The following is a 15,125-nucleotide window of genomic DNA, read 5'->3' on the forward strand; positions in this document are numbered from 1 at the left end:
ACTATTCACACACCTCCATTTGACTATGTTATGTGATTTATATGTGAAGAAAAATATAGTCAAATGGGACCGTGTTAGATTCGTAACAATATATACTTTCAGAATATCAACTTTTATAATTTTTGCTTATTGGTAATTAAAGATATTAAGGATTGAATTTGTGCATTGGCAAACGTGGCTAAAAAAATGTGTCAACTAAAAAGAAACGGAGGAAGTATTATTTTAATAAATTTATACAATTTTCAAGACTAAATAAACACCTCATGTTTATCATAAATTTAAATTAGGGCTTCTCTGAAATTAATTTCCAACATCACAAAGTCTTATATGTGGCTTGCCACACCGTGTGACAAGCCATTATAACGGTTACGTCGTTGGTGTAATAGGGGTTACTTGTCAGTGTTAAAGGGATTACTTCGTTAGTGTAATTGGGGTTACTTGATGGTATTGTAGGGGTTACTTTGTTTTTTATAAGTGGCCATCGCACACAAGACGGGCTGTTGTTCGTTAGTTTTTCATAGCATTTTATCCAACAAGCCTCGCAGAAAAAAAAATTTAAACAGCTTTCATGGAATCACCCTATGGGTAGGTGTAGTTTGCAAACAGCTTGCTGTGTTGGAGTTTCTAGTTAAGAGGTGTGACTGTGTGAGGCTGCAAACCTACCCATTCAGACATTTCAGTTTCCTTTTCCTTTGTTAGCAATGATTCTAAGAAAAATGGTTCTCAAATTAACAAGCAGATAGACAACTGTCCATTCATTACCAAAAAAAACAATAAAAACAATAAAAAAAAAAAAAGGTTTCAGTAAGCACAAACTGCTCTCTTTAGTACAAAAGCAACACATCCATCAAGAAAACTAAAAGCTCATCAAGCAATAGGATCATCAAACCAAGACGGCAAGTATCTTCGAGCTTGGACCCACAACTAAAGAACCAGGAAGATATATGTTCAGGAATAGTTGTAATAGACTTGCAACTAGTCTCAGCTAACCAGTGTTCTGCATCCCAGCAGCAATACCCTTCATAGTCAGGATAATTGTGTCCTCGAGACCAGGAGGATATTCACTGGTGGGATTAAGCTTCACAAGCTCAGAAGCTGGGTTTTTCGACTCCATTATGTCCTTGGATAAGTGTGGCCTCTCAGTTACATGGAAGTTGGGATCACGAATCCGCTTCAGGGTATATGCTTGGCAGACATTCAGAGCTGTGATGTAAGGATCACGAAGTCGGAGTCTCTGTTTCAAATAAGGATCTCCTTGCAGCAAGTCCTTATGCCCAGCAACCTGTTAGAAAAAGTGGAGGCTTTTTCAGTTATCTTAGCTTGCAGTTAGTTATTGTCATCAATATTACCCTTATAATCTGTTTGGTACTCGTATAAGGTAAATAATTAGGAGTTTAAGTGTAATATTGCATGAAAACTTGAGGGTATTCATCTTACACGCGGGTGTAGGATGAAAAATCTAAGGATAACTTCAAGCCAAAGTCCATGGTGATGCAATCCCGTACACATGTGATCGCCTTCATGGATTTCCATTCTCATTCTACCACATTCACAATATATTTTTCTTACAAAATGACAAAATTCTATTACTAATATACCATCACTGCCTACCAAACTATCTGTAAAGCTGCTCTCCAACAGTCCAACTCAAGCCAGGTAAAGGGCAGGTTGAATTCAATCAGATAATTGAACTTCTGATATGCAAGGACCATCTACTAAGTCATGAGCTTTTTTAAAAATAAATAAAATTTACAAACAATTTTTTGTAAATATCCAACTCCACTGAAAGAACAATATTTGACACTGGTTTTTGCTTAGAATTGGGAGTCATGACTCAGGAGCTAAAAACATGGAAGACTATTTCAAAATATACGAGACACGAGGAATTTTAGACATTTATATTGTACAAAATTTGAGAAGCAAGCTTTGGAACCTGGGAGCTAATACAACCAGAGTGCTTAATTTGAGGTATTTATTCATCAGCTTTTATCATATTATTTTAAACCAAGGAAAATGATAAACATAACCCTAAGGGCTATGTATAAGAAGCTTAAAAAGGAAATATTGAGGATAACCGCGTGATTTTGTTATGAATTCTCAATTTAATTCAATTTTAGGAAATATATTTAATATATAGCCCTAAGGGCTACATATATCATTACCCTTAAACTAATAAGGAAATAAAACCCACACACATAATGATAATGTGAGAATATTAATGGTCAAAAGATCATAAAAAGAAAGTGTGAAGAAATTTAGATGGAAGGAGTACTCATTGTGGTCCAATGTGTATAGCTAACCTAGTAAACCTCATTTCATCAGCTTCCCAAATGCCCAGTACTGAACAATAAAAAATATACTAGTTAAGGCAAAAACATTACCTCTAAGAGAAAGTGTTTAGTTTCTTCATAACTTTCCCTCAAGCGTTGTCCAAATGGCTTTAATTCCTCTGACACCAGAAGATTGTCATATAGAGCAGCAATTCCAGGGTCTCCCTTGGCGAAAACCATTTCAAGCAAGTCAATAGTCACTCTGAAGAAAGGCCACTCGTTGTACATCTCCTTGAGCATCTTCAGATTTCTTATGTCTTTCTGAAGGACATGTTTAAAAGCTGCTCCAAATCCAAGCCACACAGGTAGATGGAATCTGGTTTGTGTCCATGCAAATATCCAAGGAATAGCACGGAGAGATTCAATTCCACCACTTGGCTTTCTCTTTGCAGGACGGCTTCCAATATTCATGCGCCCATACTCCATCTCTGGTGTCGCCTATAGAGAAAATATATTAAGCAGATTCAGTGGTAGTCCTTTCTTTTCATTCACTTCTTTTCGAAGGCACACAGTGGCATGAGGTGATAAAAGTTGAGACTACAAGATATGAACTTTATGATTTCTACAGTAGTTTTATTAAAACTTGACAAAGAGTTTACGCAAATGAGCAGAATGACTTGAGATATTCTGGAAGCATAAATATAGAATCTTATATTTTTTTCTAACACATGTCTGTATTTTTGCTGCTCCAAAAACCAAATTATCATTTGAGCATGTCAGGAGAAAGATCATCAATAATAAGACAAGTAAATGACTAATAAATGGAAACATTTTGAAGTGAAGGAACCAAATACTAACAAAAGCACAAAGTTTGTGAGAAGTGAACTTACAAGGCGGAAGTACTCAACAAAGCGAGGCTCATGAAAAACAACAGAGCGATATTCCTTGGTGGCAACAACAGCCATCTCATCCAAAAGTGCACGCCATTCTGGCTTAGGAGAGATTGGTGGATGCATTCCATGCTCAAGTGTAGCAGCTGTGTACCGTTGCAATGTCCTAAAACACAAATGCTCTTCTCCAAATGATTGTTCAATTACCTCACCTTGAACTGTAACACGGAGTGATCCATGAATAGTATCAGGTGGCTGAGACAATATGGCAAGATGAGTGGGGCCACCTCCTCTTCCTACAGTTCCACCTCGCCCATGAAACATGGTAAGCTTCACACCGAATTCCTTGGCCACTTGTATTAGCTCTTCCTGAACTTTGTACAACTGCCATGCAGCAGAGAGACGACCAGCATCCTTACCAGAGTCAGAATATCCAATCATGACTTCTTGCTTCCCGTTAATCCTATTTTTGTACCAATCTATGGAGAAGAGACGAGTCAGGGCAGCAGGAGCAGCCTCCAGATCAGCAAGTTTCTCAAACAAAGGTACAACCCGTAACGGATTCTTAATTTGGCATTCACGCTGTAGAAGCTCAACAGCAAGCACATCAGAAGGAGCGGTGGCCATCGAGATGATGTACGCACCAAAGCTATCTGATGGGAGTTCTGATATTACATGAAATGTGTTCAAAACATCAGCAATTTCATCAGTCTTGGGGAGATCAGAGCCAAACAAAGGACGCTTTCCCCTAAGTTCATATAAAAGCCACTCCTGCCTTTTCTCCTCTGACCATTCACGGTAGGACCCAACGTCTAGGTGCCTAGTAATGGCATCCATTACATCAGTGTGCCTATCTGATTCCTGCCTTATATCAAGCTTCACAAGAGCAAGCCCAAAAGTCGAAACTTGTCGCATAAAATCAAGAAGACTTCCATCAGCGATGGGCCGATCACCACAATCACAGAGTGATCTGTAGCATAGCTCAAGAGGCTCCAAAAACTAAAAAAGAAAGAAATCAGTGACTTTAATTAAAATAGAATAAGGGCATACAGATCAGCTACAACAGGTAACTACTGTCACAATGAAAAAAAGTCATGCTGATAAAGACTAGCTAATGAGTAACATATTTCAAGATCCTAAATGCAGGATGCAGAAAACCACCATAAACAAGATATAGATAAACAATGAACTACAGTAGGTTGCTGGCATCTTCAGAAGTAATACAAAAGGAGAAGGGAAAACATTCTAGGAGCTTGCTGAAAGGCCAACCTGATCAGCATGCGTGAAAGTTAATTCTTCAGGGACATCAGAGGACTCATTTGACAATAACTGACGAGCATGTTCACGTGTATTATAAAGCTTATCCCTCACATCAGCAAGAACAACACGATAAGGCTCATTAGGTGGAATTCGCTTCCAGAACTCTGTAAAAAGTAATAGCATAAAAACTAACATCAATGACCAATCTCAACTCTATCACTTCATGCTAAAATTCATAGGTAAAATATGTTATGTGAAGAATAAAGATGAAAACATTTGCTTTAACAGTGAAAATCTAGGAATCTGGTTCGAATCATGCTTTGTATCTTATCAGCCACACTTATACCAAATAATAGTGTTACTTTTTTACATACAAAAAGGAATAATAAAGCATACCAATATAGTGTTTGGCATCTGTCTTTGAATGTTTATGAATTTCGTGTGCTCGTGCACGAAGTTCATCATTGCATCTCCACATGGAAAGCTGTCAGGAAAAAAGAAAGAACAGATAAGTCCGACACAACATATGGCTTCAGATTAACACAGCAAAAGATTGTTTCGTACCTCAAACATGAGGTCTTCTATCTGAGAGAAATACATATTAGAAGCCATCATTCTAGCCAATAGGCATACATCTCTGGTAACTTCTGGAGTTACTCTTGGATTTCCTGTAGTCAGTATAGACAAAGCCTACATCAAAAGATGTCATCTAGATAGCTTCAACCTATGAACTAACAACTCATTGTTGGACTGTGTGCATGGCTAAATCATACACAAACAATAGCAGAAAGATAACATGTGAAAGAGAAGCTCAATACAAATCAACCGCCACAAGAAGAAAGATCCAAGCTCAATATAAATCTATCCAGAAATTCAAATGAACATAAGCCCAAATTATATAGGAGACAATATCAATTATATAAAACCCACAAAGAGAGATCATACCATCTCGATCACCTCCCATCCAAGAAGAGAACTGAATAAGAGGGGCATTATAAGGAACACGCTCATTAATCCCAATGTTCTTCAATGCTGTGTCTACACGTCTTAGAAATTTCGGAACACCTTTCCAAATAGTCTCATGAAAGTAGCTCATTCCTGCCCTCATCTCATCTTGTGGAGTTGGTTGTGTCCTCCTGATTTCATCCGTACGGAATGCAGCTTGTATCTAGGTAAAAAATAAAACACAAATAAATTAATCAGAAGCTAAGAAGACAAAAGACCAATCAAGATTCTAATAATTTAAGCCTCTTCTATTATTGTGAGTAATGTTTCTAAGAAGGATACATAGTAACAGAAAATGCCAAAATTTATTGTGGCAGCACTTTCTAACTACAGAGTCTAAATTCCATACCTCTCTTTGGAGGGCTTCATCAAGCTCCTGCTTATCATCAGGGGTAATATCTTTGGCATACAATTGGGTCAGACAATCCCTTATCCTGGAAATAAAATGGGTCGTCAGATATTTTTAGAAAAGACACAACAAAGGAGAGCAAAACATGCTTGAGAATTCATAAGACCATGAGAAAAGGGCTTGATTAGGAAATCTAACACTATCATTAAGCGAGCTAATGCACAGTCTACTCCATATATTTGAAGACTAATAAACATATAAAAAGTGACCTTGAGACTATGAAATCCGATGAGAGAACTTGTTAGTCACTTAGACATGGTTTCCCCTATTATTAAGTTCTAAGTCTTGCAAACAAGGGACATGACCCTCATGATAATTTCCTTGTATTACTATCGTGGTATAAATTTATAATTAAAGCATCACCGCATCATCATAAACTGGAAACATAAGGACACTCAATCATAAGTATACCACAAAATTAAGCATTCATAGGTCAAGAAAAGCAGAAAGCAGTTAAAAGCAGACCTTCCATGTTTCTGAAGCAAAGATCTACGGACAGATTGAGTAGGATGAGCCGTAAAGACCAAATCAACTGTCTGGTTTTTCAATGTATCAAAAACTTCTTCAGGGGATTTCTTCATATCCACCACCAATCTCCTCAGTGTTTCTTCAATATCTGATTCAGTAATTGCAGAACTTTCATCTGCCAAATCCCCTTTCTTCAATTTTTTGATTCTCCTACGATAAGCAATCTGGACTTCCTCAGCTAAATTGGCCAAATTAAGCATGTGTGAAAAAGATTTTGTGACCACAATAGAATCTCCAGCATCCAAACTGGTTATCATGTTTCCTAATTCCTCCAACTTCTTAGTGTCACGAGTTCTTTCATATTCAGCAGCATGCTCATACAGCTCTTGAACCTGATTCATGCACAAATGATCATCAAAAGCTATATGAAATGTATCATTGCATAAAGACAACAATATAAGTGCCACAATTCATCAACTAATATCAGACATGGAATGATGGAACGCCTAAGCCATGCCCATGCACCTAGATCATGATAAACGAAAAATGCTCCAAAGTTATTTCTAATCCTTTTCATTCACTTAAAACCAAACAAATTTTCAATATCATCCACTACTCGTTATCCTTAAGCAAAAACCAGATTTAAACACCATAGTAGTATCAATATATCACATCTAAAACTACATTGTAATGCATAGGCTTATATTATAATATTTCAAAAATATAAATTAAATTATCTTAATAAATTTAAAGATACAGCTTAACTTTTTACTTGATGGCCCCTAAAAATTCCACCCTTGTCGTTACAAGTCGATTTGTGAACATAATGTACACATCATGGCAACTTAGCACAAAATAAATTAGAAGCGATGCCTTACTGGTAACAATGCAGCAAATTACGTAAAAATTAAACTGCTATTTGATAAATTAAACGCCTTAATTCCAAACAGTGAAATCAAGTACATCAATTTCTCATCCACTGAAAAGTGAAAACCATTGCACAGTCTGAATATGGATTAAAGCACTTACATAAAAACAATAACAAATTAAAAACCCAAAATCTAAACCAGAAAACATCAAACACACCAATAATAACACTATAAAAACAACAAATAATCAACTGGGTATTTTTTTTTTTTTTTTTTAAAAAAAAAAAAACCAATAATTAGCTTTCAATAGTAAACACAATTACTCATGAAATCAATAGATTATCACATTATACAGCTAAAAATTCATAATTCTACTAGAAAAATTACAACTTTCGAAGCTAACAACTAAATATTCATAATTCTACTGAAAAGAAAAAAGAATGTAATACCGTTTCTCTGATTTCTTCACCATGTAAAGATTGCAAAATATCGAGAAAACGATCAAGCAACAAAGCATCATACTCAACAAGCTTATCATCCTCTGAAACTTTTCCAGGCGCAAGCAATCTCAATTGCGCATCAATTGATGTCAATTTCTCCAACTTAACAGTAGCCATCACACTCTATGAACAATTTTTTTTTTTTTTTTAAATTTCTTTGATTAATTCTTGTAGAACTTAGAGGAAAATTCTGGGTTTTTTTATTATAAGAAAAAGGGTAGCTTTAATTTTTCTAGACTAGTAGAAAGATTGAAGCTTGTGAAAATTATTAATGGGGTTCATGAAAAAGTGGATGAAGAAGATGAGAGTGTTTTACTAGAGAAAAAAAGAATTGTATTTTATTTTTGAATATATATAATGATTTTGATGAGAAAAGAAGAAAGAGGTTGAAAGTTGAGAATAGAGAGGAGTGTAATTGTGTTGATACTAGAACTTTTGTGAAGTTGTGATAGAGTAGGATTTGGTGGTGGTCAGGATTTTATAAATGAAAATTCTTTAATAAATAAAGCAAATCCAAGAAACCAACAAATTGATGAGTGCCACTCAATTGGTTGCCGGTATGTTCTAACTAACGTGATGTTTGGGCTGCGATTGGAACTACCACAAGGTCCATAGTTAGTCAATCTGCCATCCTTGATTTTTTTTTTCTTTTTTTTTTTTTTTTTTTTTGAAAGAAGCCTTCCGGGATTAGTGGATGATAAAGGTCTTGTTTGACAATTGACTGTTGGCTGTCGATCGTTTAACTTGGCTGGCTTGATTGGATGTTATATAGGCGGTTTGTACAGATTGATTGACAATTTGTTATACTTCGTAATAAATTTGTTTGGTAAAATCAATTGCTAGTTGTTGGCTGAAACTATGCAAGTTACCTTGAAGGATATTATTAATTATTAATCATTAACTATTAACTTATTAATTGTTTAATATTAATTATCAAAATTATTAATCAGTAATTAATAATTATTAGTTATTATTGTTTCAAAATAGCTATTAGTTATTCCGTATTAATTTTTTTTATTAGTTATCAATTATTAATTATTGATTATTAATTATTATTTAATAACTATTAAATAACTAATCACCAATTATTAATTACTAATCAATTATTACTAATTAATTATTAATTATTACATACTATTATTAGTGAAAAAATAAGGACATAAAAGTAATTTTAAGGGTAAAAAGCCAAAAGTCAATTTCTAAATACTACTCTTATTAACTTTTAGCTTTTGGTGAAAAACTGGCTTTTTAGCTAAAGGAAAAGTCAATTACCAAACACAATCGTAGTAAAGTAACTATTTGACCAAACAAAAAAGCCAAAAGCCATTTTTTCACTATTTTTCTAAAAATAGAACGAAATGATCCTCTTTCCTTTTTCAATTAAAAATATATGTCTTGAGCAATCGAAGAAACATTTTGATAGATAGATTTGTCCTTGATCAATTTAGGGAGTGTTCTATTCACTTGATTTTTACTTATCTGAACTAATCTGATCTTATCTAAACGTATTTAAACTTACCTGAACTTATTAGACTTAACTAAAACTTATTTAAGTTATAATTTGAACTAATTAGCAACCATTATTCGAACTTATTTTTCCAGAACTTATCTGAACTTAGGGTGTGTTCTATTCACCTGATTTTCACTGATCTGAACTTATTAGACCTTATTAAAACTTATTTTAGTTATAATTTGTACTTGTGTAACCCTTATCAGAACTTATTAAATCTGATATGAACTTAACAAAACTTATCTGAATGAACTTACCCTTAATTGAACTAATTTTTCCAGAACTGAACTTATCTGAACTTAATTGAACTTATTAGACCTGAAATAAGTACGGTGAAATTAATAAGGTGAACAGAACAGGCCCTCAATGTTTAGAATTTGATTATATTTTTTAAAACTATTAATATTTTTTTTTTTGAAATAATCAATTCATTAAATAAAATCAAACTTTATTTACAAATACATAAAACATTAAATCATCATGGTACATCTTCCGCATAAATGTTGGTATATAAAAGAGGATGAGTTTTATCTGATTCATTTGTACGTAATGGAAAATTTGATAATGGTTGGAGTTGACCCTTTAGAAATTAGTCTATTTCTGACCTTTTTTAATTGTAATTTTTAACAGAAGTTGCTTGTGATGTAGATATTCACATGTTTATCTATGATGGAGCGGTTAGTTGTTAGTATAGTCGCCTAGTCGGGGTTATTGTGTGCAAATCTTTGACTTAAAATCAATTTGTTGGTAAAAGGTTTGCGTTAGATTGCAACAGTTATCGCAACCTTTATTTCATGATAAAAAAAAAAATTGATTCATTTATGAATAAAAAGTTAAAGGACCACCTACAATGATATTTAAACGGAATATATAAAAATGTCTACCTTGAAAGTTGAATGATTTACATTTCCTTCTTAAAAAAAGAAAAAACGAATGATGATTTGCGTTGATATTAAAGATACATTATCTTGCTTCAGCTTGTATAATGCAATCACATTACGAAACTATTCCATTATTAAACACTTCATCTAGAATTAGTAGTCAATTAAGTAACCTCTTCCCAACTTATCATCATATTGGAATCAGATAGGAGTATATGACACTTTCAAAAATACACACGAAAAGGCTCTCTCCAATTTTAAATAAAATATACAGTCAATTAAGTAAACATGAAATGTATCCAATTTGTAAACAATCACACTCCATCTTCACAGCAAATGTGAAAATCATGGAAAGTCAACAAGGTCATCTACTCATCTTTTAATGAAACACGAAGTATATAACTTATTTAGCCATGTAACATTAAACTTCACGTATACAATACTACACAAACTAAATTAAAGATCGCAAAATATAGAACGGTTACCAAGGAGAAGCGTTCTCCAGTAGAATATAGAACGTATTTGTGCAGGAGGTGTTTGTGAGTTATTAAAGCCCTGTTCACTTCACCTTAACAAAATATTATTAAATAACAATGATTTCAGTTCACTAAAAATAAGTTTAAATTAGTTCAGTAAAAATAAATACAATTCAGTTTAATTTAGTAAATTTAAAAAAGAAATAAAATAGAAAATCAGTAAAAATAATTTCAATTCAATAAAAATAATTTCAGTTCAGCAAAATTAATTTTAGTTCATTAAAAATAATTTAAGTTCAGCAAAAATAATTTCAATTCATTAAAAAAATTTCAGTTGAGTAAAAATAAGATGAAGTGAATGGTGCCTAAATATAGAACGATTAGCATAGTTCATAATTCTCTTTAATTTTTTTTATTTTTTTAATGGGTTCTGTTTTATTTTTTACTCAAATAATAAAAAATACAAATAATTAATTATTGTAGATAATACTGAACGCTTATCTTATTTAATCTAATATATATATATATATATATATATATATATATATATATATATATATATATATATATATATATATGTAAAGGAGAGTTTTTAGAAAGCCACCTAGGATCTAATTTTCTCAGCGCGCCACGTAGGATTATAAATTTTAGTAGCAGCCAATTAAATAAGAGATTGTTAATTTCTTTTAGAATTAAATAATTTAAATGCCACGTAAGCAAAATTAGCGAATGAAATTTTTAAGTTTAAATTAATTAAATAAAAAATTTATCTTTTGATATTAGGAATTTTATCTAAATATATAAGAAATTTTAGCACATAAATACAAAAAAAATTGTTTTAAAAAATTTAAAACAAACTGTGCATCGCACGGACTTCATCTAGTCTTATATATATATATATATATATATATATATATATATATATATATATATATATATATATATATATATATATATAAAGGGGAGTTTTTTCCCGAGTTTTTAGAGAGCCACGTAGGATCTAATTTTCTTAGCGCGCCATGTAGGATTATAAATCTTAGTAATAGCCAATTAAATAAGAGATTATTAATTTCTTTTAGAATTAAATAATTCAAATGCCACGAAAGCAAAATTGGCGAATGAGATTTTTAAGTTTAAAATAATTTAATATTAAATATTATCTTTTAATATTAGGAATTTTTTCTAGATATATAACAAATTTTAGCTCATAGATACAAAAAAAAAAAAAAAAAAAAAATTAAACAAATTGTGCATCGCACGGGCTTCATCTAGTTTTGTATAGAGGAGAATTTTGTAGAATTAAACCTAATTGTATATATAAAGGAGAAAAAGAAAGAGATAGGATTAAAATATAAATTATGTAAAAATTAATTTAATTTAATTTACTATTAAAAATAAAATAAAGAATATTGATATTTAAAATAATGTAGACAAATCAAATTAAACATGGAATGAGACATAATAGTGGGATAGAGGATTCAGACCCATCTTGACAATTATTTTGTAATTACATTTGTGTAAATTACCCTCGTGACTTCGTGAGGAGGATTACTTAATGTTTTTTTATTTTTTTACCTTTGTAAACAAAATAATAACAATAACAAAACTTGCTTAAGCATAATATGGATGTCACAACCTACAATAATAAGATTGTAAGGTCATCACTCATTGATATATTAGCATTTTAGTAAAAACAATATGAAAAAAATTTAGGGACCGTAAAATATTTTGTATCATTTTATTATAATTATAAACAGATGAAAATAACATTCAAGACATTTATTTGATATATTTTTAAGTAGCAATTGCAACATATATAACAATATTATTTTTACTTGACTGTATTATTTCTTATTGATTATTCAGGATCATTTGTGTTTAAAGTTTTAAAATTTGGCCCCAGAAATATTATGGGGCAAACATATGAGGACGAAGGAAATAGTTAGATAAATGTATGCATAGTTCATACAAATGTATATATAAAAAAAAATAAAAAAAATTGACATTTGCTACTAGCGAAAGTAACTTGTGTCACATTTGCTACAAGTTTAAAATTTTATTTTACATTACTACCACACAAATTCCCTAACTGTATATTTCACTACTAGATGACTTTTGCCGTTATTGTATCCGTCAGTGGGGCTAAACCACCGACTAGCCACCCCTTCATCCCTAACCACCTCAATACCACCTTCCAGCCACCTCCCTTTCCCCCATCAACGATGCCCCGAGGGCCGAAACCTCACTGCCACCCCATTCTCCTCGTCGACCAGCCCATTCTCCTCGTCGGTGACCGACTCTCCTTGCCCGTAAACCACAATCCCTACCAAAAACCCCTTTCCTTCCCACGAAACCCTAGAAAAACCCATCTTCATTCAACCCTAAACCCCCAAATCGTTTCTCTTCAACCCTTGAAATGCCTAAATCGTTCCTCCTCTACCCTCGAAAACCCTAGTCGCTAGGGTTTCGGGGCTGGGCGAGGAGCGATCGGGAGGTTTAAGGGTAGGGGAGAGGTTTTTCTAATGTGTTGTGGGAGGGAAAGGGGGATTGTCGTTTAGGGGCTAGGGGAGAAGGGCGGTGCCGCGTGAAGGGGTTTAGGTGGTGCACCCGCCACGAGAAGAGATCTGGGGCGTCGTCGGGGTTAGGTGTGGTAAACAGGAGGGAAAATGGAGGAGGTGGGGTTCGCCGACATCGGGGTAAGGTTTGGGCGCCAGCAAGGGGAGGGGGGGGGGGAGGGTGGCTACTAGGAGGAGGAGGTGATTGGGAATTTTTTTTTTTTTAATTTTAAGATGAAATGAAAGTAACAGTATATCAATTTGTTTGATAGAGATATCAATACTATATACTAAAGTAATCACCAGCATTATCCCCCAACTTACACGTGTCACACTCACATTAAAAATTTTCCCGCCATAAATTCTTTTTTTTTTTTTTTTTTTTCAAAATAATAAGATAGCTAATAAATAAATAAAAAGAGATCATACAACCTAATAAACAACCTAAAAAATAGAAAAATAATAACAACTTAATTAGATAAATAAATAAATAAATAAATTTAATCGTTAACCTATAAAATGCATTATATATTCCCTTTAATCTGTGTATTGTTTGTTTTTTACATAAAAAAAGGATTTTCACTCAATTTCAAATTTATAACATGTCAACAAACTAAAATTAGAGATAAGTACTTAAATTAATGTATTTAATCTATATAAATTTGATAATATAGATAGTACTACGTATAATTTATATATTAAAAAAAAAAGTCTTTTGAATATCCGAGCGCTTGCTCGGGCAAAAAACTAGTGTAAGAAAACTCACACATAGACTTTTTTTGGATAAGTAGGTGAAATAACCTTATCAAACCAATATCTCATAGACTCATACAGGTTAATTTGATTTAGGTAGCAGGTTACACCCTTAAAGGAGGGGAGTGATAAGAGATTCCTCACTTCAAAATAAAGCTAGTGGAAAGGTTTGCAACCCACAATCTAGCTATTATATGAGGTTATGTTATGCAAACCTTTCCACTAAATCAAGTCATGTTTGATACTCACATATCAATCATTATTAAGATAGAAATGACGATAACTAACTTTTCTAACAACAATATACTACTAAGACAAACACTATGCACCTAACTATTTAAGTTGATCAAAGAAACTTTTTTTTTTTCAACGAAGATAAAATCAATATGCGATATGGCTACGTAAAAGATAATCCACAATCTAGATAGATGTTAGTCTTATTTGAAATTCGTTTGTTTGTACTATTCGTACCTTCAATTCTAACAACAATGTCACAAACAATGCGTTGATTGTTCCTACGGAGTTTGAAGAGTCAAAGGTTCACCAACAATAGGTTTGCATGTTTTTCATATCTTGACTATATAATAACTAGAAAGGCCAATTAATTTAAGCCATTAGTGTAAATTTGGACTGACCATTGAAATATTTTGGTAATTTGGAAGCATATACCATCGTAGCTTCCTTCCCACCGGAAGTATCGCATTCTGTCTTTAACCCACAAAACACACTACTAGACCCACCAATTGACCCCATTTAACTTTTGGGTTGTGCACATATAAACCGTACATACCTACCTTTTTGTCCTTTTATTTATTTTATTTGATTTACCACAGGTTGTTAATTCAGCTTAATTTCAGTTCAGTTCAGTTCAGTTCAGTTCAGCTCCAATCAGTTCAATTCAGTTTAGTTCAGTTCTAATCAGTTCAGTTCAGCTCCCAATTTTCTTTTCTCATAAAATATTCATTTCAGCTCTCTTTAATTCTGTTCAGTTCAGTTCAGCTCCAATCAGTTCAGTTCAGCTCAATTTAGTAAATGTAAGCAGGCTGTTATATAATTTTATTAAGTGTAACACTTTAATTGTTGTATATTTGTATATCATCTTTCATCCGTAATGATGTGTTCATTTCTCATGTTGCAAAAAATTAAGGAAAATAAGTTTTTTTTTTTTTTTTGATTTTTTTTACATTATTAACAATTACTTCCTCCGTTTTTATTTACTTGCAACACACATCTTTGACACGCATTTTAAGAGAGATATTATACTAGGTAAACGGATAAT

At 32.7% G+C, this 15,125-nt stretch overlaps 1 protein-coding gene across 1 annotated transcript; it reads right to left on the reverse strand.

Moving 5' to 3' along the window:
* Positions 1-705: 705 nt before the first annotated feature.
* LOC145620376 (phosphoenolpyruvate carboxylase 1-like) lies at positions 706-8,149 on the reverse strand. The gene is made up of 10 exons (XM_081675045.1): positions 7,621-8,149; positions 6,300-6,694; positions 5,775-5,859; positions 5,366-5,588; positions 4,985-5,088; positions 4,817-4,904; positions 4,430-4,584; positions 3,161-4,159; positions 2,382-2,768; positions 706-1,282 (listed from the first exon to the last, which is right to left on the reverse strand). Exons 1-10 carry the CDS (start codon positions 7,786-7,788, stop codon positions 986-988), a joined length of 2,901 nt encoding a protein of 966 aa, XP_081531171.1. The 5' UTR covers positions 7,789-8,149; the 3' UTR covers positions 706-985.
* Positions 8,150-15,125: the final 6,976 nt, after the last annotated feature.

Source organism: Chenopodium album, chromosome 27 (genome assembly GCF_948465745.1).
Source record: "Chenopodium album chromosome 27, dcCheAlbu1.1, whole genome shotgun sequence".
NCBI classification, from domain to species: Eukaryota; Viridiplantae; Streptophyta; class Magnoliopsida; order Caryophyllales; family Amaranthaceae; genus Chenopodium; species Chenopodium album.